Raw genomic sequence first — 26,285 nt, 5'->3', positions numbered from 1 at the left:
CCATTTCCGGCGGGCGGAGGCGGCGCCGCGGCCGCCGCTGCTGCTGCCGGGGCGGGGGACACAATGGGCGGCAGCGGCGGGGCGGCGGCGGGGAAAGGGCGCTGAGGGGCCGCCGCTCTCCTTCCCTCTGTCCCTGCGGCCATGGCCACCACGGCCGAGCTCTTCGAGGTGTGTGCGGGCCCCGCGGGCGGGGGGCGGGCGGCGCTGGCGGGGCCGGCTCGCTGAGGGGATGCGGCGGCCTCTCCCTGGGGAAGGGCGGGCGGTGTGTGCGGCTGGGGAAGCGGCGGAGCTCCGGTGCCGTCCCGCGGGGTGCGGTGCCCGCCTTGCCCCGCTGCAGGGCCTCCCTCCCTCCCTGCCGGGTGCCGGGTGCCGGCAGCTCACGGGTGACAGGGCCACGCCAGGCCCGGCCCCGCGCTCCTGCTGCCGGGCGCGCCCCATTGCCGGACCCCGGCTCGGTGCTGTCAGTGGGGCTGGCATGGGATAAGGAAATGACTCCCTTCCTTCACCCGCGGTGGAAGCGAGGCACGGAAGGAGAATAGCTCAGCCAAGGCCACGCAGGAGCAGGGCAGGAGTATAGCAGGAGGCTGTCAGATTCTTGCCGTGGAATTACAGAATGCCCTAAGTTGGAAGAGACGCACGAGGATCATCTCCCTCCTGAAGGGAGCCTGCAGGAAAGATGGGTGGGGGACTTTTTACAGGAGTGTGTAGTGACAGGACAGGGGGAATGGCTTCGAACTGAAAGAGAGTAGATTTAGGTTAGATATTAGGAAGAATAGTGTCACCTTCTCGACTGTGAGGGTGGTGAGGCCCTGGCGCAGAGCAGCTGTGGCTGCCCCATCTCTCTCAGTGTCCAAGGCCATGTTGGAGCAACCTGGGATAGTGGAAGGTGTCCCTGCCATGGCAGGGGCTGGAGCTGGATAATCTGAGCTCTCTTCCAACTCAGACCCTTCTGTGATTCTGTGGCTCCAGTATCTGGCCTGGACCATGGGCTCTCATGATGTGACCTGTGTTAAACAAAAGGTGTATGGTGTCCCTCTTCCTCTTCACAGGGACATGGTGTCATCCCCAGGGGTCCTGCACTTGCTCTCCAAGTCACTCAAGAGCTTGTTGTCCTGGTGGGTTATCACTGGGGACTCACTTGGCCCGGCCTTCAGGAAAGGGGCTTCCTGTTTCTCTGGAAGATCCTATATCTGAGGTTTATGTAAATGCATTGTGTGCCTGTGAATTTCTGAATCACTGTGATGGCACACGAGTGTTATGACTCAGATCTTTTGGTTTGCATAGCTTTAAAAAATAGCAGGGCTAAAATCCTGTGTTCCTGTATCTGGATGCTAGATTTTGTACCCTCCCTACACCACTCTAGGAGCCTCTTGATTTCTCAACATGATGACAGTGCCCTTCTGTTCTTTGTGGGGTGTTGACTGTGAGGTAACTTGAATATGGAAAGAAAACTGTGTGTTTTGGCTGCTTTGGGTCATGCAACAACTTTTTTCCATTTTGAATAGCAATTAAGATGAAGTTGCAAATTAGGTGAGACTTTTGCCTGGAGATAGATTTGGGCTAGAAATCATGTTTTCCAACAGGGATTTCAGTATTTCTGTCTCTCCTGCTTTCACTTCTCTTCCACTCCAAAGGCAAGAGAGTATTTGTTGATGTCCACTAATTTAATGTTGCCTACTCGGTTGGTTTGAAATTGCTGCCTTATATAAGAACATAAAAATGTGCTTGTTATGGGAGTAGCCCTTAGCTGTCTGCTGAGGGTGGAATTTGATTACCATATTTTCATGAGTGTGTGTTCTAAAGTAAGTTTCGATACAGGTGTGGGAAATTGTGTAGCAGGATCTGTGCTGAAAATGGACACAACATGGACTGAATTCTCCCTCACATAACTTAAAGCATAACTTAACAGTGGATACTTCTAAACTGGTTTTTAATTTGGCTGGGTCCAGTGTCATTTCATTTGTAAACACCAGATCAAACCAGGTTATCACCCACTTCAGGCATATCTCTTATTAAATCAGGAGTATTGGCTGAATGGATGGGATCACGTTAATTCATCTGGAGCCAGAGGGGAGTTCAAAGCTGAAGAAATTGACTGTTTGGGCTCATCTGATAACAGGCAAAGGACTTGCAAATGACATTTGTAATAACTGAGTTTCAGCAATTTCTGCAGAACAGGATAGGAGACTTAAAATAGGAATTAGGCTGACAGCTCTGAGTAACCCTGTTATCAAGATAGCATTTAAAAAAGCAAATGTGTATGGAAGATACAAACTAAAGTAAAAACTTTTGGATCTGTGGTGGAACATGGAAAATCATGTCTTAGAAAGACACTGTTGAACTTCATTTATTCCTTATAAATCAAGTAGTTTATTTTTAGCACAGCCTCTATGGAAAATTGGAGGAAAAAGCTCATTTTTTTTCCTCTGTTGATCAATATTTTACACATAATATTCACTGCAATTAATATTGCTTAAATAATACAGAACAGGATTTATATGGTTAAAAAAACCTGAAGGACAAGTCTCCTGTGTATGTGTTCTTGGAAAAACAGGTATTTTCCAGGAAGGGAGCTGCAGGTGGTCTGTGTACACATGCACTCAAGGAATATTTGGAGGTGGATAGAGGCGTGAAGGGTGGAGAAGGATTGGCATTATAGTATTTTGGGGGATTCTGAGGCATGTACATCAAATTTCCTTAGGAGAGGAGACTTGCAGAAAAACTTTGTAAATACTGTTTTACAAAAAGTAAAAAAATGCTCAAAGCCATTATATGTGTGTAGGTGAATTATCTTTTAGTGTGAACTTCTGGAGAAGGGATAAATCTAGAAAATGTTATCTACACACACGGAGTGTCAGTAAACCCTTTTTTGAGGGTTTTTCCATACTTGGCCTTAGTATTCTTGTAACCAGAGTTGTGCTCCAGCTGAATTACAAGATCTTCAGAGCAAAAATCGTGAGTTTTCATATAAAGGAGGCGTCCTGCAAAGAGCCCTAAGATAATTGGAAAGCTGGAGGCCTCCCCTGCAGGGAATGTTACTGCACTGAATGACTCATTTCACCTATAATTAAATTACAGAAGTGTTCCCAAACTTTTAGATATCAAGATGGCATAAGGAGGGAATTTACACTTGGCATGAAAACGTGGCATTGTGGCTTTTGATGAAAAGGATTCTTGTAAAGGATACTTCACATTGTGGCTCAGGCAGCACTTGGTTAAAGAGAAGAGTGACCTGTAGGGAAATTGTTTTTATGTGGTATCACCCAGTTAGTTATTTTTGAAGTTTAGCCAAGGAGGCTGAGCACAACAGGGTTACTTGGGTCAGTCTGTGGATGAGGAGTTACTGAGTGATAAAATTTCTGCCCTGTCTATCAGTGTAACAGAGTATATTTAAAAACTTTTTATCTTCCTAGTTAGTGGTTGGGCCTGACTGGGCAGGGCATAATTTAGTTTTGAGGAAACAGACCTTGAGCAAACAGTATTTGCTTTTCAGCCCTTGGTTTTACTTAGGAAACTAACTCTGTAATGCTGTTTTTCCCTCCTTATTTCTCGTGACAAAGTTTCAGACATTGATGCAGTAACCAGTGTAATACCTGTTGAGATCTGTTTATTTTTTTACTATTTTCATTTTTTTCAACCAAGTTCTATCAAGAGCAGTGGTGGCATATTCAGTTGTTTCATCAAATACCACTATTAGCCAGAGCCACTCCCAAAAAAGCTTTTTCACACTTTCAGAACTGTTGCTGCTTGTAATTTAAAAGCTTTCTATAAATTTCCTGTGTGAGTACTTTTCTTACTGGCCTTAGGAGTGCTGATGTTAGCACCTAAGCACTGCTGCTGAAGTGATAAATACTATTTTTATTAATGATCAAAATCGGACTGTGTTTAAAGTAATTTAGTATAAACTACATGAGGAAGTGTTTGAGCTGCTGTAAGTATTAAGCCAGGTAAAAAAGGAGGTCTTGGGTTTATGAATGAGGCCTCTACCTTCTGGAAACATTGGGTGGAGAAATAATCTCAACTCTTTACCCTTGAGTGGTGTTTTTATGGAAGAACCAGCAAATATTATGGGAGAGACTTGTGTTACCTTGAGTTTTAGTATCACTCATGCCCTGTTTTTTCTTCTCGTGGAAATCAAATTCATTCTCTGGTTTTGTGCCTTTTTTCCCTCATTTTAATCTGCTCCATTTCTGCAGTTGCGGTTTGATGTTGGGTTGCGTCCAGCAGCATCTCGTGCTGGGTTTCTTTGGTCAGTTCTGTGTGTGATGCCATGGTGTGGCAGAGAGTTGAACAGCTGTAAAACCCCCTTATTTTGCCACATGATTTTTGTAGGCAGATGGATTCTCTGATGTGTTTTGCTGTGCGGCTGATGGCTGGCTCTGGTGGTGTAACCTCTCACATCAGCTGCAGGGTTCAGGCACTTTGGAATGACAAGCCAGAGCTCAGCTGCAAGTAAAGTCATTTAGAGCCAGCTCTTCACAAACCTGCAGCACATTCTTTGCAAGCAGTCTGATAATACCTAAACTTGATGTTCCAAACTCATCATATTAAAAGCAGTGTTCTCAACAATAAATATGTAAACCCAAGGGGTAATGGAGTAATTGTCAACACTGTACTTTTGATTAGAGTAAAGCATCATATTAAAAGCAGTGTTCTCAACAATAAATATGTAAACCCAAGGGGTAATGGAGTAATTGTCAACACTGTACTTTTGATTAGAGTAAAGCTTCTAAACACTTTGAAAATGAGATGTGAGCACCTGCTGAAGGAACAACCTGCTGTGGCACATTGTAAAGGGTTTTTCTTCTGTGGCCAGGAGCCTTTTGTGGCAGATGAATACATTGAACGGCTGGCATGGAGAACACCTGGGGGAGGTTCCAGAGGTGGAGAAGCTTTCGATCCGAAAAGGTAAAAACATCAAACTGCACAATGGTCCAGGTGGATGTATCTCTAATTGTGCTGTTTTATTCCGCATATAATTGCAAGCCTGGCTGTAGTGGGCCTGTGTGTCCAAGGAGGTTTACACGTGGGAGAACTGTTAACATTTGTGACCATGAGCTGAATATTCAGAACTAATTATTCAGTAATAAGAGTAGGGAAAGTCACTTTCTGATGGAGACCTTTTGAATGAGGAAGAATTGCTGTTGTTTTTGCTCAGATGTGAATGTTCCTAGGTACTGGAGTTGCTGGATTCAAGCATAATATGAGGCTTCACTGCTGTGATAGTTAAGCCACTTAAATGAGTTTTTTGCTTTAGTTTCCTGAGCTGCCTTGTTTTAAGACACAATAGTTTGCAAATAAAAGGCACAAAAAGGTAGAATGGCAAGACAGGCAGCTTTGGGGATGAGATCTCAAGATAATCTGATCTACTAAAACGTCAGAAAATTAACCTGACACAGTCAAAGGACATTTCTTCTGGAGCACTCTGGCTCTTTGGAGGCATGTGAGCAGAGAGGGGATATTTTTGGATTTGTATCAAGATGCTGAACCCTTGGCATTCAGTCTGGTGCCTGTATCCTATGCAGAGCTTCACTATGATTTAAGCAGGAAGAAGCCTGGAAATACACAACATTGTTCCCTGGAGCTCTTTCTCCATGATTGTGCCCAGCATGTACGTTAGGGTAATTCATGATTTGCATCAATTCCTACTCAGTTTAGCAGATTTTCTGCATTTCTGCTGGTTTGATTGTGTGAACTTCTGTGAGGCACTTTCATATTTTTCAGGACAAGCAAGCAAAATCTGCAACAGTAAATATTTTTCTTGTGGCATTTTCTAGTATTGGGCAGGAAGCCAAAATTAATATTAAGAAAAGAAACAGATCTTTTGGTGTCTGTTTTTTTCTTTTCTGTTTTTAGAATATGTGGCTTTTGTTTGCTAGAAAGAGTATTGGAGACTTTATTTCTCTTCTGAAAACCTGACAAGCAGCTGCCTCATCTCCTTCTTTCCTTTCTCAATATATTGAGCAGTGCTGCTGAATAACTGCTGAATTGACACAAGACCTGTTTAAAAAACAAACCCCAGCCTGAATCAGTTTGTTAAAATTAATAGAGACTTGCCTGCATTTCTCTAGGCTTTTGTTTGAAAGAATGTTTTGTGTCACTGTTTAAATTTTATTTTCAATATACTTCTGTTAACTTAGATCTGTTCCTTGTGATTTTCTGTGGAATCTGCTGCAATGTGCTCTTGGGCTTCTGGCAAGCAGGGAGTGAAGGAAAGGAGTCACCAACATCTGCCTCAGTCCAGTTTTCTTTAAGAAGTTGTGCCATCACGTAACTGACTGGGCTAAAAGCCTCTTTTGACATTAAACCTGGACAGCAAAGTTCTGAAATGTTTCAGGTGTTTTCAGTTCTTAGTATGAGTTTTATGGCTGTGGAGGATCTGGGAGTAATCCATTCATTGACCAGTGACTGGGATTCTTAGAAAAGTAAGAGCTGAAAATATGACTGAAATGGGACAGAATGGACAAAAATAAGAATGAGAAACAGAGATGTTGAGAATAGAATGAAAAGAACAGAGGGAATTCAGGAATTCATTCAGATGTATTGTGATTGGGGGGAGTAAAATGTGAGTCTGAAAGAAAAGTTAATGATGGGTAAGGGCAGAAAAAACCCTCTAAAATGGGTATAGGAAGAAGTGAAGTCAGTCAGAACAACATTATGAAATTATGGCTCTATCAGTTACTTATAAAAATTACTTCTTGTAGTGCTGATTCCCAACTTTACTGTGACATGTACAGTAGAGAATATTTTTCTGTTGTATCCCTTACACTGAAGGGATGTAGTGGCCTAAGGTCTTTTTTCCATATGAGACTTACTTAGGGAAGATGGGGATGTACGAATTTCTGTCTGTGGCAGAGCCATATTCCTGAGTGATAATTTGGGGTTCCTCTCTCTTTTGGCCCACCATGCACAGAGTTTTATGTTGTCATAGAGTGGTACACAACCAGGGTGATGTAGTTTAAAACAAAATTTTAGAAACAGATTTTTCTAAAATATTTAATATTATATATAATAATAATAATAATAATATTTTCTAAAATATTTAAAATTTAAATTTGTTTATTTATTTAAATCTGCAATCTAGAAACATTTCTGTGTTAGATTAGCCTTGTATGTAAGTTGCTTTTTTTTTTTTTTTTTGAGGTGTTTTAAACTCTTCAGAAGACAGTGTCTTTCAAACTAAAGTCTGTTTTGCTGTATTTTATTCTAAATCAGGTTATTGGAAGAATTTGTAAATCATATCCAAGAATTACAGGTAATGGATGAAAGAATTCAGAGGAAGGTGGAGAAATTAGAACAACAGTGCCAGAAGGAGGCAAAGGAATTTGCCAAGAAAGTGCAAGAGCTGCAGAAAAGCAACCAGGTAAATCCACAGGGTGGAGTCAGTGGGAAGCTGTGCAAGTTTTCAAAGCATCCTGTGCTCCTTTAACTTCTCTTGGTACAGGGTGTTGCTGTTTGAGATAAGAATAAAGAGGGTTTGATGACAATTTCTCCTGTCAAAAGAGGCTTGTCTGCATGTTCCATTTATGAGTGTTAGCAATGCTGAAAGTGGGGAGTCTTCACAGTAGCTTAAAGGAAGACACTAAATTTTATTTGGGTTGTGTGTAATTAATTTAGTTAGCAGTTTTGAGATGGCAGCACCTGCATTCACTGGGCTTCCTCCTGAAGGAAATCTTGTGTTTCCTGAAGTACATGAAATGGAAATCATGAGTTCAGTGTCTGTGTTCTCCAGGTTGCCTTCCAACATTTCCAAGAGCTGGATGAGCACATCAGCTATGTAGCAACTAAGGTCTGTCACCTTGGCGACCAGCTGGAGGGGGTAAACACGCCACGGCAACGGGCTGTGGAGGCTCAGAAGCTGATGAAATACTTTAATGAGTTTCTGGATGGAGAGCTGAAGTCTGATGTTTTTACAAACTCTGAAAAGGTAAGAGCTGTCAGCGGGATGAAAGCAGTTCAAAGCAATAAGCGGGACTGCCCTAATTACAAGCTGCTACCATGACTTACCATGGTCAGCCTTCAAACCACTGAGTGACTGACTTGTTAGAGTTTCATTGTTCTGAAATGTAAATTAACAACACTGGGCTGCAGATTGCTGATAAAGCATTTGTATTCAGTGATGCTTAATGTGGCAATGTTGGCATTTTTCATTTTATGAAATTATTGGAGATTTGGGAAACGCTGGGAGGGCAACTTTGGAGTGCAATACAATATCTGCCTCTTTCCTTTGAACCCCTTGCCTCAGATCCATCCTGTAAAGCAGAACATTTCTGAATGCAACTTCTTTGTGCAACTTTGCTCTGTTGGGTCAGTCCACTGGCCTTGGATACCTTTTTGTCACAGCATGCCTTTGGGCTTTGTATAGTCCTGTGGTTATGTCTCCACCCTTGGAATTTAGAGAAACCAGGCAGGAAAACTTCAAAGAAATGTTCAAGCATTTTGTTTTTCTTGTGCTTCAAGAGTACGTTCATGAAGCAAATACAATCTGAGTGGTGTGACAAACAGAAATAAACTAAAGGAAAAGAATCCAGCTCTAAGCAAAAGGACTCATTGGATTTCCCAATGCAGTTTAAGTAAAGTTGTTGGTTTGGGTTTGTTGGGTTTTTTTGGGGGATTTTCTTTGTGTGATGTGTCCTGAAGAATCTTCCTTCCCTCCTTAAATTCTGTGGAGTGGTATGGTTTAGTCAGGAAAAAAATTATAATATGTGGAAACAGCAAAAACTTGATATGCACATTCAGCAAAAAACATATGTGCTTGAAATGCAGCTCGTGGAAGACCTGAGAACAGGTTAATAGTCACCCCCTCCCCACTGAGCTGCAGGTATCTCTCAGGGAAATGAAAAGCTAATAATTTTATACAGTTGTATTCCCAAGGAGTCACTTGCACAGTGACCTTGGATTCATGGTCTGAGGATATATGGTAATTACCAGTTGATAGCCTGCCCTAATTCAAGAGGGAGCAGAGAAAAACTTCCCCAGTTTCCAAGGAAAACAGAAAGGTTTTCAGCATGCTGGAAGTTCTTCTATGGACAGCCTTTCCCAGAGGTGCATAAATGTTTGCTTTTCTTTTTTCCTAAAGAGTACTAAAACATGCATTTTACAAATAATTATTGGCAGCATAGTAAATAACAAAACAGAAGTTAGAGAATGATGTGTTGTCTGCTCAAAAGGATCAAAGAATTTGACTTCCACATAATTTGTAAATTAAAGTTTCATGATACATCCTGTTGGAGGACCAGAAAAATTCGGTAGATAAATAGGATAAACCTGGAAATTTGTAAACAAATGAGTCTCTGTACACTCGAAAGAATAATAAGATACTCCTCAAATCTGGAGGAAGACAAATGTAAAGGCCTTAAGTCTTGTGCCAGTGTGCAGGGGAAGGGTGTGGGGCGCAAGAATTTGTGGATACAAGTTGTCTTACTGAGCCTAATTTCAGCTAGGTGGATTCTTCAGTTTCTTGCCTCCTAGTTTAAACAATAACTTGAAGAAGTGTTTGTAAAAGAGCCTGCCCAGACGAGAGCTTTTACGTCTTAATGCATCTTTGTACTAAAAATACTTCTGAAGTATGAGATGGTAACAAATATTCTTAAATGTGAAACCTTAGTGCTTTATCAGTGTCGTCTAATCTTCAAACTGATGGGGGTTTTAGAGAATGCGGTGGAGGATGTTGCGATTTTTTTGTGCTCTGCCAGCCCTCACAAGTGTGGACTTTTCTTTGAGACATTGAGGGGATGCTGTGAAAGGAGAGGCACAAAAAAGAACGTAGTACAGTTATGTTCTAATTGATACTTCTCTCAATAGTGTGTATTCTTAAAATCTGTTGGATTCCTTTCTTTCCCTACACTCCATTTGTTGCTTCCCACTTTCTCACAGCCATACTGAACAATTTCTGGCTTACCTCTGTGAAGGTTTTCCTTGCTGCCTTGTCCCTTTAGTGCATTGTGTCTTCATCCTCTGAATCCTTATCATTTCCCTTGTGCTGCCTACTAACCAGTCTTCCTCCTGTACTGAAGATTCTTGAAGTGAGCAAATCATTCCATTCAACGCAATTAAACTTTCAAAATGATCAGCATCTAATTTGTTCATCATGCAACAACATTGTCCTGCTTAGTATATTTGCTGTTATTCTTATGTCCATTTCCCTGTTTATGTTCTGTACTTAATATTACTTCATTATGCCTTTTCACTTGTGCATGTTTCATCTTAAAATTCTCCCTTGCCATTATTTCTCCATGGTTTTTCAGTTGTTTTTTCCCAGATACATGATAGCTTTTAAGTTGTATTTTACAAAATCGATATTTATTTTGGTTTTAATGATTTGCAGAATCCTGATTCAATTAAAAATTAAAGATGTCCGAGTTTAAGCAGAAACCATGGAGAATTGATTTGTTGTGGTTTCTCTTGTGCATAGAAAAAGTCCTGAATTCAGTAAAATCTAAGTTAGTTAACAGCCGTTGTGTGAAGAGAAAACAAAGAAAATGTTGTGTTTGTGGGATTTCTCGGTTGGGTTTTTTTGTTTGTTTGTTCTGATTTTGTGACTTCGGTGAATAACTGCTCATATATAGACAATTCTATTGATCCCAGTTTTTAGGTATTAATGTTGCTGCAAGCTAATAGAAATAACTGCTCTCTCATTGGATTTATTTGAGGAGTGTAGCAGCTTCTGCCTTAAGAGGCTATTGTAAGCTGACAGTTCAAAACATAAGCTGCTCTTAATAGTCAGAATGGATACACTTTGAGTGCCCCTATTTTTGCTGAACAACCAGCCTGGTGTGATGCCTGTGCTCTCTATTCTTACCTGTGTGTCTGCTTCTATTCTTGAAAAGTTTTAATCCAGCCTGCTTTAAGTGGTGGCAGAATAGGATTTCATTACTTCCTTCCTTCTCACTTCAGTTCTCTGGATCATCAGTAATTGGAAGAACAAGATAAACTGCATATTCTCCATGTTCTCCATTGTGTCAGCTTATAAAGCTTTCAGTCATCAAATAATTCAGGTTGCAAGAGATCTCTGAGACCCTTAAGCCCAACCATTCCCCCAGCACTGCCAAGCCCACCACTAACTCACATCCCCAAATACCACATCCACATGGCTTTGAAATCCCTCCCGGAATGGGGACTCCACCACTGCCCTGGGCAGCTGTGCCAGTGACAACCCTTTCCATGAAATTTTTTTTCCTAATGTGCGTCTCCCATGGGACGACTTGAGGCCGTTTCTCCTTGTCCTGTCCCTGTTCCCTGGGAGCAGAGTCCAAATCTTCCCAGCTGCCCCCTCCTGTCAGGGAGTTGTGCGAGCCACAAGGTCCCCCCTGAGCCTCCTTTTCTCCAGGCTGAGCCCCTTTCCCAGCTCCCTCAGCTGCTCGTCATCAGATGTGCTCCAGCTATGTCAGTTTTGGCTTAAACCCACTCAAGTTCAGTTGCAACCAGCTGCCTTCCCTGCTCTTGGAAATTTGTGTTTGCCATCATTTTATTCGGCCTAACGAGTCAGTCACTAGGCACTCTTCAGATGCACTTCCTGTGCTGACTGATGGTGGAAGAATAATTGAATAATTGATTAAAGGTTCTGCTGCCCAGAGCAGAGCACAGATTTGCATGCTGTGTTACCTTTTATTGACTTTCGTATTCATGCAGCTATTCTTATTTTGTAGCTGTGTAATTACCTGACTCCCATCTTGATTTTTGCTTTGGACCTCAGAGCTTATAATTTCTAATACATCTTATATTTCTTCTTCTTTGGGAGAATGTTCTGCTTTGCCCTTTTTCCCCTTTCTCCTCTCTCCATGCCAAGCATAGTCATGGCTTTTTTTTGTATGTCCAGACAGCTCACACACCTCCACAGACGTCCCCAATGAGAACATATAATGTGACTTTCCATCATATTTTGACCTATATTACTTTATGTTAGAGAAAAATACCTTAAGCATCTTAAAAGTACATATGGGAGCATGAAGGGGCTGATCTCTTCCACGGGTACGTCAACTCAGCCAGCTTTAGAGATAGGAACTTGGTGTATGAAAATTGGGCAGGGCAGGGGGAGGAAAGGAACAGCCCAAAATCAGACCTTCTTTAATGACTCTATCATGTTTTCCTCTCACCAGATTAAAGAGGCAGCTGATATTATTCAGAAACTGCATTTGATTGCACAGGAGCTGCCTTTTGACAGGTAAAAATCTATCTGAACATCTCTTTAAGAAAGTAAATCTTGGCACAGCTGTGATTTTCCTGATGCTTCCCTTGTCTCCCCTTTTGGTGCTGTGCTTAGTGATTCATGGAGCTTTTGAGCTGGATTGTGTGCTTATTTCTCTCTTCTCTATTCTCAAATTTGTGTTCACGCACTCATGTTGTAGGATCATCTTTACATACACATCCTAAACTGCTTAACAGACTTTTAATGGGATAATTTTGCTTTGCTGACTTAATGCTAGATTTGAATTAGATGCTTGTAGGTTTTTAGGGATATAGAGTGTGGAACTTTTCTGTCGTCTTTGTGCTGCATGTTTTCATTTTTAAGCAGAGTGCCTGCTGTTCATGATCCAGGGTGTCTGTGATTTCTCATGTGATGTGGATTTGAATTTAATCATGCTATTTTTTTTGTTGTTGTTAACAGGTTTTCTGAAGTAAAATCAAAGATAGCAAGTAAGTTATCTATCCAGTTCAATCCATATTGCTGTATTTGAATTGTTAAAGATGATTAAAGAAGTAAGCAATGCTGTCAGTATTACAGTTTTTGCCTGAAAAATTACATAGCCTGATGGGTTTTTGTTGTTATCCCCTTTCCTCTCCAGGTAAGTACCACGATTTAGAGTGCCAGTTAATTCAAGAGTTTACCAGTGCTCAGCGCAGAGGAGAAATCTCCAGAATGAGAGAAGTAGCAGCAGTTTTGCTTCACTTTAAGGTAAAAACTGGGGGGTTTAATTTAAATACATGAATAAAACCAACCCACGGTACAATCAGTGCCTGTTTCGAGTGAATGTATTTGCGTGGGCACAGCCTTCTTGTCAGATAATGTGTCACTTCAGGACTGAGCTGTTCAATCTGAAATTGAGTGCAGGGGAATATAGGAGGCAGATGAGGGGGATTGGGGGCAGCATCAGTGGAGGACTTTCTAAGATAATCTCTTCTTGCATGGGTGTGACCTGACTTTCGTGCCTGAGAAAGAATGTTGAAACTTGAGGTATAGATCCACAATCCACATAGAGTGGTGGTAAGTGGAATTATGTTAGATATGTAACAAAAATGGGTTTGGAAAAGTCCCTGCTTTGAATGAGTTTTGTTTGGCTTTGGGTTTTTTTAGTAACTTTTTCACAAGCATTGTATTTCCTTGATTTTGTTTTGTACTGAAAGCACAAACAACCTGCTCTAACGCTGAGTTGTTTTGCTCCTTCCACAGGGCTATTCCCACTGTGTCGATGTGTACATAAAACAGTGTCAAGAGGTAATGCAGGTTTTTTTAAATAATTTCTTTATGTACATTACATTATTGATTTATTCGGTCCTATAGGTTGTTGTAAATATATTCTAAAATGTGCTTCTCAATCTGTAGGGTGCATTCCTGAGGAATGATGTCTTTGAAGATGCAGCCATTCTCTGCCAGAGAGTGAATAAGCAAGTTGGAGAAATCTTTAGCAATCCAGAGACCGTGCTAGCCAAACTCATTCAAAATATCTTTGAAGTTAAACTTCAGGTATTTCAAGTTTTAACATGTTGAAGTTCATTGAGGAACCTCTTAATAATAAAAAAAAATTATTTAGTAATAGCAATTAATGAGAATTTACAATATTTGTAATGTTTGTGTAAGGGTGTAGAATCAACTCATTGCTCTGTAACAATTCAGACAGATAATCAAGCCTGTATCAAATAAATCTGCTTGTGCTCTGAATGCAAGGTGACTGCAAATACTCAAACTCAATATGTGAAATGATTAGGGAATTGCTGTGTTCATTGGATAATTCATGAGATATCATACACGAGTTTGATTTCTTCTCTATGCTCCCTACCAAGAATATGTCAGGAAAAGAACTTCTACATTTCATATCTTTAATTTGCTCATTCTTGGATTTGGGTGTCATGTGTGAGGTTAGCATTGAATGAGTGAAAATAATTTATGTTGTGAATACTGTCTTCTGTCTAATGCAATATTTATGAAAATCTAGAATAATTGAAAATAATAAGTTTTTCATCCTGCAAATACACTCACTTAAGTTCTTAAAGTCAACAGCATGACTTTCCTTGCAAAAGGTAGTTTCCCTCTAGATGTTGTTCTTATAGTGTAGAGATTGAGCTTGTGTTTCAACCCCAATTTTATGTGACAGTTTTGAATTAGTATTTTATGGTAAATAATATTTTTGTCCAAATATTCCATAATAATAAGGCTCTAAGCTTGTATCTGTTTTGTGTATGTATTATGATAAGCAAATATGTAACCATCTCCTTTGCCTGCTGTCAGCTGCAGAAATGCCCTGAGGCCTCTGGTGCTTTTGATTCTTAAAGTGAGGTGATTTTGTGTTAGTTGGTCAGACATATTTTCAAAGCCATCTGTCTTTTTTCTTTGCCTCACACATTACCATTTTGTATTATTAAGTAATTTCCTTCTACAGATGCATGTAACCCTCTCTGTGGATAATGCAGGAAGTGCAAATTAGAGGTTTAAAGACAAAGGAGAGATAAATTTCCTTTAAGTAAGATCTGGACTTTGTGGGGAATTCCATATAATCTAGGAGGTAGTGAGTATGACCTGTGGTTGCCAGTTGATCTTCTAACTCATGTACCAAATTTTGCAGAGTTATGTGAAGGACCAGCTGGAAGAACACAGGAAATCAGATGCAGAACAGTATCTTAAGAATCTGTATGATCTATATACAAGGTATTTATACATCAATGATGAAATTACTGGATTGAAGCTATTGGAAAATAAACAGATTTATTGTCAAGAAAAAGAAAGCCCAAAATGTAAACCTCTCATAAAAGTTGAAAATTTTTTGTCTATTAACCTTTGCAGTGGTGGGTTTCCTAAGGAAGATTTAAAATGGCTGTTATTGTTTTCAATGGGTATTATGGTGATCTTCAAGAGTAATTTTAAAACTGTGCAAAACCCAGTCCTCCCCATCTCACTGGCAACTTGATTGCAGTGGTGCTGTGTGTAATTAAACATGAATTATGTGAAATTCTTTACTTAAATGCAAAACTGCTCCAAGTCTTAATCACCATCAGGGTTCTGTTGTGCTGTGTACTTTACAAACATGTAATGCTGTAATTCATCCACATTCAACCTTTTCCTCTTTGTTTCTTTTGCATAAAGAACCACTAATCTGTCAAGCAAATTGATGGAATTTAACTTGGGTACAGATAAGCAGACTTTCTTGTCTAAGCTTATCAAGGCCATTTTCATTTCCTACTTGGAGAATTACATTGAGGTGGAAATTGGCTATTTGAAAAGCAGGAGTGCTATGATTCTGCAGCGCTATTATGATTCCAAAAACCACCAGAAGAGGTCCATTGGCACTGGAGGGTAAGTTCCTTTGGGGAAGTTTGATAATTTTGAAGTGGAAGGGAGGAGGTGAGGGGAGAAAGGCTGTATTTGCCATGTCGATGCACAGTGATGAACTGCCAAAGACCTACGACTTTTTATAATTTGCTTTCACTTTATGTTCTGCTCAAAAGTGTGTTGCTCTCAGTACATGTGAAATGTACTCAGTGCATGGTATTTGTCCATACTGGAAATGAAAAATACCAGTTAAACCTATGTTTCAACTTAGGATCCAGATCCACAAAAGGACTGAAGCAAAACTAAGGTACCTAAAGCATGTATATGTGTGTATCTAAAAGCATACATTTTTTTTCACCTGCCCAGGTCTTGTGGTTCCCTCCCAAGACCTAGGAAGGGGAAAAGACCATAGCAATGTCAGTGAGAAAGCTCTTAGTGAGCCCAGAAGATGCAATGGACTTAGAGAAAGGTAAAACAAGACTTCATTATCCTCAGGGTAGAAAAAGTAATGAAGGAGTAGTGAGAAGTGGGATAGGAACCTATGTGAGGCAGAGGTGCTAAGGCTACTGCACCTTTCAAAGAGGTGCTGGGTTCAGTGTGTCAGAAATGAGGAGTGATATGGAAAAAAGCAGCAATGAAGTAATTGAAAAAAAAAAAAGCAAAGATGAAAATTTAATTTTCTTGGGGAAAATTAAATTTATTGTAGTGTGTAACTGTATGGGTTGTTTTATGCATGGAAATGTGTCGAAGCATGCTTGACTAAATAAAGGACTGCTGAGATAATGGATGAGGATGAGAGGATTTGTGGATGTGGATGAGATAGAAGGCTCTCATTAGTGTTTGGAAAGTGCAGTGTGACAGAGTGGATGGAGGCTAAATTTATCCACAGAGCAGAAGTGCTGTAGGATTCCAGTGCAGTCACTCATCCCACAAGGGGAATAGCTGCTGTCATGTGTGAACATGCCATTCCTGAACACAGTTGACCATGGAATCAGAGGTGGTAGTTTTGCATTTATTGGCAATTTTTGTTTTTAAAGCTTGCAAGACTTGTCTTAATGCTTGCCCATCCTAAACCATGTCTTGGGTCCTGTTTTATTGAGTTAACAACTAAAAGATTCTAAATTGTTGTTGAGTTTGAGTGCCAAAACTTCCACCTGGTGAAATCTTCTTGGGGTTTGTCTTTGTTCCAGTATTCAAGACCTCAAAGAGAGACTGAGGCAACGAACAAACTTACCCCTGGGGCCAAGCATTGACACACATGGGGAAACGTTCCTGTCACAAGATGTGGTGGTTAACCTTTTGCAAGAAACCAAACAAGCTTTTGAAAGATGCCACAGGGTAAGTTTGCCTCCTGTGATCTCCCTTAGTGGTACAAGTCTTGAGCTTAAGTTTTTGGTTGAGATGTGATAGGAAGAGGAAAAGACGTTTTCAAATTGTCTCTTGTGTTTTTAATGGAAATGGAGCCAAAGTGGAAGCTGAGGGCTTGTTTTCTCCATGTGGATCTCGTAATTTGTAAATGTTAACACTGGCTGGTTTTGGAAGAAGTGTGGATGGTTAAACATACTGGCTGCATTGCTTTTCTTAGGAAATTATTTTCTTACTAAATTAGACCCAAAACCTGAGAAACCTTTAGTGTGGTTTTCTTTTCCTATTTTAAAAATACGCTGAATAGTTCAACAGTTATTTTCCTGCCTCAAGTGTAATTTCTTCGTACATTAGTGAATGATCACCAATAAAATGCTGAGAGGAATAGTCTTAAACATTATTTACCTTGGTAACCTTCTACAGTTCTTTAAATGCCTCGATCTAACATGAAAAAGGTATTTTACTTCTGATTAAATTGCTGGTTTTACTGCCTGTCAGTCATATTTTTCTGGTACTTGGTGTAAATGAAAACCCTTGAAATTTACTTGCAGACTTATATGTGATTTTTTTTTATTAGTTAAACACACTGATTTCTAGGGAATTTTAATTCCTTTAACATTCTCAATGAGCTTAGGGCAGAAAAACTTCAGATGTTTAGATGTTTTAATATTTTATAAACTTAGTGGGGGTCAAAGACAGAACAAGGTAGAGACACAGGACTGTTACCTGCACACCCCTGGGATCACCACCTTCCTCAGGGTGAGAATCAGTGACCGTAAGACAAGCAGGTAGATCATCATTTTTCTCAATATCATAGTTGCTAGAAGCAGTTACTTAATTTGTGATATAAACTATTTTTTTCCTCATATGCACAACCTTCTGTTTCTGCCTTTCTGTTTGGATCAGATTTAATATAAACTATTTTAAAACAATTGTATTTGAGTGGAAACCCCAATGGATCTTGGCATGTAAGGAGATTTCCAGAATTAGGGTTTTAAAATGTAGGGGTTTGTGGTCAAAGCAATTCACTGTGCAAAAGATAAGTTAGTCCCTGGCTAACTAATTGTGGTATTTATGTCACATAGCAGATGTGTGCAGGTTCTGCCAGCTGTGACTGCTGTAGGAAAAATAAATTGGTAATTCTGATGTAGCCATATATTGAAGCATTTCATGTTTGGGAGTTCTCTGCTGTTGGGTTTTTGATTTTTTTGGGGGGAAGTACAACAGAAATATTTGTGAGTGTTGTATAAATTACCTGGAGTTTGAGCAGTAATCTTTCTTTCTCGAAGCTTTATAAAAGTCTTCACCTAATTCCTTAGGAACCAAAGCTGTTTTTCCTTGGTACAAAAGCCCTGTCACGTTTTTCTTTAGAAAAGGGATTTACTGACAGGTTGCTGTCCAAAATCCCACGTTGCTTACAGCTCATCAAAGTCCAGATGCTGAGTGTAAATGTGGGCATTGCTGCACTTAATAAAAGTGTTCATGCTCCATTGACTCCAGCTGAACTGTGCTAAATGTAGCCCAGGTTCAGCTGCATTATTTTTGCTCCAGTGATAAAAGAACACAAACTGGAGGTCCAGCTATCCCAGTGTCCTGCTTCTCACTGTGGCCAGTGCCAGGAGAGTATTAAAAGAATAAAAATATAGGGTATGCATAGAGTAATCCCTTCTGTATGCATTTTCCCAGCATCCAGTGGAACAGGCAGGTTAGGTAGTTTTTGATACTGCCTCTGGAAAACTGTTGTAAAGACTATTTATTAATATCTTCTTTTATTGTTTCTCATTATTATTAGAAACTGTTAATGCTTTTATTATAACATCCTATGGCAGCTTCAGTTTACCTGTAAATGCTGAAGAGTTTATTGATATTATAGGCTGTTCCTGAATAATTCTCTGTATGGATACTTTTCATTTGGAGTAAAATTCCAATTATTCTGGAATACTTGTTACATTTTAAGCTTATCCCCTGTGCAATCCAATAAACTTTCAAATCCATGTAGAACTGACCTTTAGGATATTTTTTTTCTTTTTCTTTAAAGCTCTCTGATCCCTCTGACTTACCCAAGAATGCTTTCAGAATTTTTTCTATGCTGGTAGAGTTCTTATGTACTGAACACATCGATTATGCATTAGAAACAGGCCTTGCTGGTGAGTACAGTATTTCCTGAGCATTTCATCTCCTTGGCCTTTCTGTGCACATGATCTTTGCTGTGCCTTATTGATTGGCCTTGTTCAGGATGTGTTGGTGGAATTAAATCTGTTTTGTGTGTTTGGCGGTCGACATTTAATGGCTTCTGTAGTGTAACTTTCATTTGATAAATTGATGCACAGATGGAAACGCGCTTCTGTCTTTAGAAACATTTTTATCACAGAAATTGGGACATCAGCATTCCCCACCTCTGTATTCTGTGTCATAACAGGAGAATAGTTTTGTCTTAAATCTTAATGATTATAGGGATTTTGTGCTTGTTTGTGTATTTGTGTGCTTAGAGTGACAGTAAATAAGAAAACTACTTGTTTAAAGAAGATAAAATCTTGACAGTGAGAACCTGTCAGTCTTGTAGACAGCATGAGACTCACATTCTGAAGGAGTTCTTAAATTGACTGCTCTGTTCTGCTTTCAGAAATGTTATCAGTAAGGTATTTTTGTGTTTATGCTTGTTACCAGTATAAGCTAGGAGAAGAATTCTATATATGGCACCGTGGTAAATCTTTGAAACTCTCAGCCTGTGATTTAAGCATTCATGGAAGAAATCTGCATATTTAAAAAGTCATCATGCTAATTATAAGAACTGCATATCGTTACAATTCTAATGAAGCCTTCTTTGCTTTAGGCATTCCCTCTTCTGATTCAAAGAATGCAAATCTTTATTTCTTGGATGTTGTCCACCAGGCCAATACTATTTTCCATTTATTTGACAAGCAGTTCAATGATCATCTGATGCCATTGATCAGGTACCTTTGTTTTGATAACATTTCCTCTGGTCTTTTTTTTTTTTAATGAAGAAAGCAATTTTTTTTCATTTCTCCTCTCTATTAAGAGGAGTTTATGCTTGGACTAGTTCATCTTGATATTGTGGAAGATAAAATACTACTGTGGGAGGGGGAAGAAGAGAAGTTTAAACAAACTGATTCCTTTGGAAACAAATAGGAGAGGGTGATCTCCAGTAATATTGATAAGAAGGGAAGACTTGTTGCTCTTTGGAGATTTTGCTGCTGCGTTCCAGGTGGGACCCAAGGGGGTTTGTGGCTATTTTCCTGCTGGGCTGGGAAATCTTCACTAGATCCTGTTGGAAGCAGCAAACCCAGCAGACAAACTCATTTTGATATTTTAACAGTCACACATCTTTTATACTGTTGCAGTTCTTCTCCTAAATTATCTGAATGCCTTCAGAAGAAAAAGGATATCATAGAACAAATGGAAGTGAAGCTGGATATGGGCATTGACAGGCAAGTAGAGATTAAAACTTTCTCTTAATATTTTAAACCACACCTTTGTGATATATGTTAACTGGCCTTTTAAGCATGAATTATTCCTGAACTCAAAATTGATATTTTAAGGCTTTTTTTTAAGCATATACTTCACTGTGCATAGGAAATTTAGATTTTGTGTGGTTAGAGGGTCATGTTTTCCATGGCAGATTTCTGACCCATAAATGCTTCTGGAAGGATGTTAAAGGATTTTGCTTATGTTGAAAGAGTGCACTAATTCACTGTTACCTTATTGTCTCAAACTGGTGATTTTCTGCTTTGAAAGAGGGAAAAATGATGATTGAAATAGGTTAAACACTTGCAGGATTTCCATTAGGAGCAAGGTTTGACAAAAATAGGTTAAATGATTTGCTGGGATCTGTGCAGTGCTATGGATTAGACCGAGTCGTGGAAGTCTGGAGACCTAGAATAATTTTGATTCTGACATTGACTTGCTTTGAGGTTGTGACTCATTTAATCTTTTTTCTATTTCTCGGAATAAAAATGAGGGGATAGCTATAAAAATTGCAAATTAAAATCGCAGCTGTTTTGCAGCAGAGGAAAATAATAAACTAACAAGCTTAATATTAGGAAATGGAGCTGTTGTGTGATGCCCTACTTTTGGTTGGGTGTATTATTTTCTGCAAGTGCAAGGAGAAAGGTGGAAATAGGGGACGTAAGGTGGCAATTGAGATTTTAGCTGCTCCTGCTGCCGGTGATCTTAGAGGTTTAAATACAAAGTTGGAAATACTTGGAGCACTGGGACCATAAGCTTAGATCTAGACAGATACAGGTCAGACATCAGTATTACAATGGTTTGTATCTGGTTTTGTTAAATAATTGATCTATTAAAGGCTTAGGAGAGCAAGTTCTTGTCAGAAGACAGTACATTCAGTGGTTCGTGGATGAGGAATTTAAAAAAAATGTTCCAGCACATAAAAAAGATTAGTTTTGAGATGAACATTACATGTAAAATGTTTTTTGGGGGCTGTTTTGTGCTGCTTTGTGGTGCCACTGATGCTGTTGAGAATTGATTGTCTTGCTTAAAGAAATGAGTTTAAAAAATAAAGCAAAATTTTGAAACATTGATGGTTTCAGCTTTATCCAATCTGGAAAGGTCCAAGTGCAGCTTCTTGAAAACCATTCACAGCAATTATCTACCTCAGTAAAAGTGATTTATTAGCCAAACAGAATTAGTTCAACTGGCTTTCTCTCAGTATGTATTTTGTGTAAGCAGCCTTCTGGGAGTATTTATTCCAAATGGAGATTGAGGAGAATGCAAGATATTATTTCTTTAAATTTCTCTGGATATGTGGACTGTGGAATGAAGTAAATCTGAAATACAGACCTGAGCTCTATATGTAGGAAGAAAAAGGAGTTTTTTTCCTCTCTGGATACATGTATTCTTCTCCAGCCCACCCCAGCTTGAATCCAAGGCCTTGACAGTTGACAGTTTTCTTTGGGATGGTTGAGGGGATGAGGGGGGTGAAGGAAAAGGGAGGAGAAGAGAGGCAGGGGAATGTTCCTGGCCAAGGTGGGTACTGGGAGGGATTTGCAGCCTCTGTCACCTGCTTTGCTGTTTGACCTTTGCTTTGGGCTCAAAGGAAAGCAGGGCCTTAACCTGAGATAATGCTCCAGACAGATAAATCCTATAAAGGAGAAATAATTGATACTGTAAAACTCCGTTAGATTCCTGGAAACAAGAGAAATACCAAGCTCTGACAAAGGAAGATTCCTTTTTTCCCCCCCTCACTCTTCCTTCATTTTCTAAGTGTTTTCTGATGCTTGCTTCTGACTAATATGCAATGTGATCTAATTCTGCTAAACTTCTTGGAATGCTTCCTTCAGATTCTCACTGTGTTGAGGGATGCTATCCAATTTCTCTGAAGAGCTGGATTTGAATAGATTACCTCACAATTAATGTGTCCCCTTTAAAAGCAGTAGGCTGTGTGCTCTGCTCCAAGACACTGAACTAGGAGGAAAGAGTTTTTAGGAGGTTTTTTTGGCTGATGCTTCTTTTTCTAACTGTTTGCATAAAATCAAGCAGATCTTCTCTATAGAAAAATGTTAGATGCTGGGGTTTTTTCCCTCATTGCTTTCTGCTGCTTAGTTTTGTCCAGAATTGTGGCAGTAGATACAAATATGAAAGTCAAGGAAATTATAAAGTTTCTCTCAAAACTCAATCTGTATTTGTAACTTTAAAAGGACACTGAATTGTATGATTGGACAGATGAAGCACATCTTGGCTGCAGAGCAAAAGAAGACAGATTTCAAACCAGAAGATGAAAACAATGTTCTGATTCAATATACAAATGTAAGTAAGCAAAGTCCCAGCTCATGTGTGTTATCAGTTAGAAGATGCTACTTGCCAAGCTCCTGTTAGGCAGCATGTATATTTACTTAATTTGCTTCTGTTTTGCACCAAACACCTCCAAACCTGTTGTGGACTATTTTTCGAGCTGAAAAGGAACAGGAGTAGCTTTTAGCTGGTGTCAGACAAAAATCAGTGGCTACTGGAGGAACTGGCACGTTCTTTCCCCTCCCAAGAGGCCCAAATTTGGAACAAGACTTTTAGCTGATAACTAGCTTTAAGCTATCAGTTTCAGAAAATCAATTATCAGTACTCTCCCGTTGCTGGGTGCTTTTTCCTCTCAGAATGACAGGAACATGGCAAAGCATCACAGGTACAGCAGGAACATTTTGCTGCACAATGGTGTCTCTCCAGTGAGTGTGTCTGAATCCCAGCCTAGGGGCTGCTAGAGTGGCTCACATTAGGGAAAAAGGCAGGGAGGAGTAGGGAACAAACTCAGTGGAAGAAGTGGGAGCATTCCCTGAATGCAGCCAGGTGCTAATGGGAGAAGTGCAGCCGTAGGACATAGAGTGTGATATTCTGTGGAAAGGGTGAAAATCCCTGTATGGCTGTTAATTCGGATTTATAATTGTGACTCACAAGAGGCTTTTAATCTTGCACCCTTTGGTGGATCGCTGAATTAAAAATCCAAATTAAAATGTTCTATGCTGAACTGATTTGAGCTATAACTTAATTGGATATTTTCTTGCATCCATCTTTCTACTTGCATTTTTGCATCTTTGTATGACAAAAAGAAATCTGGAAAATCATTAATTGGAGAATAAACTTTTACAACACATCAGTGAGGTTAATCAAGGTTAGCAAGTTAACTGATGTTCAAGTTATGATATGGAAGAAAACAGATTACCTAATTCTTATTTATTTCTTTTTATTTTTGTTAATCTAGGCTTGTGTTAAAGTCTGTGGCTATGTTAGAAAACAGGTGGAAAAGATCAGGAATTCCATGGATGGTAAGAACGTGGACACAGTTTTGATGGAGCTTGGGGTTCGTTTCCATCGTCTCATCTACGAGCACCTACAGCAATATTCCTACAGTTGCATGGGAGGAATGCTGGCCATTTGTGATGTGGCTGAGTACAGGAAGTGTGCCAAAGACTTCAAGGTGAGCCTGTCCATGGGCAGGGAGTGATGGTTGTAAATCCTCTCCTGGGAGGAAAAGTTTGAAGATGTAGATGGATATTCTGTTGTAAGACTTCAAGCAACTCTAATTATTCATGGTTTTTTCTTTTGTTTCCTCTTGCCCACAGATTGCACTGGTCTTACAGCTCTTTGATACCCTGCATGCACTTTGCAACCTTCTGGTTGTAGCCCCAGATAATTTGAAGCAGGTTTGCTCAGGAGAACAACTTGCTAACCTGGACAAGAACATCCTTCACTCCTTTGTCCAGCTGCGTGTCGACTACAGGTCTGCTCGTCTGGCTCGCCACTTCAGCTGAGAGCATGGCAGGAAACCTTGCACCTTTGGGCAGCCTCAGTTGGTAGAAAGCACAGGGAGTTGTTTCTTACCAACTATAGGTGTAACTTTTGTGGGATGGTGACTGTTCAGGATAAAGCAGCAGCCATATTTAAACCCGACCATGTAGAAGGCGAGCAGGTAAATATCTGGATGATGTTTTATGTTAGCTCAAGTTCTCCCAGTGAAGAATTTCACAAATTTACTTGCTACTGATTTTTTTTTAATTGGAAACATGTTGGTGTAGGAGAGCAAATGGTGCATTGGAAGTATTTCAGTCTTCAATATTGAATTATCAGATACCATTTGTTAGACTTGAACTACAGAGCATAGCGTAGGTAATGGATTACATAGAATAGACCAGTGTAAAAACATTCTTCATCAATTTTAATGACTTAGACTTCAGCACAGCTAATCATAATCAAATTATCTTTGATTGGTGTTTCTAAGTCATTTCTTTCATTTAAAACGTTATCCTGCTCAATGTAATTTCTTGCTCTAATTAATTAGCTTGGAATTTCTTTGAGATGTAGGAGTAAAACACTATTCCAGAACGACATAATTTATTCATTGTGTAGCATTCTAAACAGAACTAAAGTGGTGAAAAGTTTTGGATTTTTATTTTTTTTTTGGTTCTTTGGCTTTGGGTTTTCTTTACGTAATAGTCAAGGGCCCACTGGAATGTACTGGCATTGTATGATCTGACATTATTGTTTCTGTTTGATACCAGCACACTGAATTTTATATATGCTCCTGAAGTAAATGCAGCTGCCTTGCCTAAGGCATCCTTATTACAAGTGAAGGTGCCCATTGTTGGGTTACTATAAAAGAACTTTTTCTCCTGTCTTATTTTGTATGTAAATAGATTCTAATGAAGTGAAAGGATAAAATGTAGCCCAGTTTTTCCTATGTGGCAGGAATGGCTTGAGCAAAAACCTAGAATGGCAAATTCTCATGCTGAAGAGAACTGAATCCTCAGTGCCTGAGCAATATAAAATGTTGAAGTGTGTGCAAGCTGCTCTTCCACTGATCATAACTTTGATATTGGACAGAGGCTACTCTGTGTCTGTTGTGCTCCAGGGTTTATTCAGGAGTTCCTGACATGGACCCACAGTGTGCATACAGTGAACTGAAGCAACAGCAGTGTTTGAAACATCTGGAGTGGCTTTTCCACAAACAGCTGGAAATTATTGTAAATAGACCTTCTTTTTCAGAGTGGGCTTTTGTGGAAACTAAGTTGAAACTGCAGTGGAATAAATCCTTTCGAACATGTTCCTTCTACTGTGAGCTCAGCACATTATGGAAATTTTTTTGTCTCCCACCTCCAGAGCAGCATTTCTGTCCATTCACTTTATGGGCTGGTCAAATAATTTTGTTTTCCTCTTCTGTTAATGAATTCCCAGGTGGAGTCAATATTGACAAGACTTATTAGAACTTCTCTTGCTTAGCTGGGGTTCTCCTGCTTCATTTTGGATTTAGGGGAGCATTCTCTTGGTAAACAAGGGAATGGATGCCAGCCTGGCTCACAGGATCCAGGGAGTCTGGCTGGGCTGCTCTGCTCTGTTCCTTGGCCATGGCAAAGCCACAAAGGGGTTTGGACACTGGAGGAGGCACCTGCTTGTACTGCTGCCATTTTTGTTCCAAGAGCTCTGATGTGAATTCAGATGATACCTCTCCGTTACCTCTGTAACTGAAAGCCAACAATTTTAAGGCTGTGGTTTTACGAACCAATACAAAATCTTTCTACAAAAAAATAAAAATAAAATAAAAGTGTCAATTTGCTAACACTTCAGAACAGTGAACATCATCTTGAGATTGCAGATCACAGAAGTGCTTCAGAATTTGTTGTTTGACTGTTTGAATTTTTTTAAGGTTGTATGAAATGTATTTACCATATCCCTTGCTTTATTAGCTGTGTTTTCCATGCATATGCTCAGTGCAATATTTCCATTACGCCTGTTAACAGGAGGCAGCAAAAAGTAGGTGAACACTTAGATATGTAAACTCTTCCTCAATAAAAAGAATTCCTTCCAGATACTTTTTTCATTTCATTTCCATGTTCCTCAAAGATATTTATACTCAATTGTATAAGCCCTTCTATTAAAAAAAAAAAAATAAAAGTAATTTTACTGACCAAATTTA

The 26,285-nt window shown here is 39.6% G+C and overlaps 1 protein-coding gene across 2 annotated transcripts; it reads left to right on the top strand.

Moving 5' to 3' along the window:
* The first annotated feature begins 4 nt into the window (after positions 1-4).
* EXOC5 (exocyst complex component 5) lies at positions 5-26,285 on the top strand. 2 transcript variants are annotated; one of them, XM_066321576.1, is made up of 19 exons: positions 5-168; positions 4,817-4,908; positions 7,216-7,363; positions 7,733-7,927; positions 12,099-12,163; positions 12,608-12,636; positions 12,786-12,895; positions 13,391-13,435; positions 13,544-13,684; positions 14,781-14,863; positions 15,299-15,508; positions 15,756-15,791; positions 16,675-16,822; positions 18,888-18,996; positions 19,683-19,803; positions 20,212-20,298; positions 22,525-22,633; positions 23,577-23,792; positions 23,938-26,285. In XM_066321576.1, exons 1-19 carry the CDS (start codon positions 142-144, stop codon positions 24,124-24,126), a joined length of 2,160 nt encoding a protein of 719 aa, XP_066177673.1. In that variant the 5' UTR covers positions 5-141; the 3' UTR covers positions 24,127-26,285. The 2 variants fall into 2 exon arrangements, with proteins under 2 accessions (XP_066177673.1, XP_066177674.1); XM_066321577.1 differs by lacking the exon at positions 15,756-15,791.

Source organism: Sylvia atricapilla, chromosome 6, assembly GCF_009819655.1.
Source record: "Sylvia atricapilla isolate bSylAtr1 chromosome 6, bSylAtr1.pri, whole genome shotgun sequence".
NCBI classification, from domain to species: Eukaryota; Metazoa; Chordata; class Aves; order Passeriformes; family Sylviidae; genus Sylvia; species Sylvia atricapilla.
This window is presented reverse-complemented; position numbering and strand designations above follow the sequence as displayed.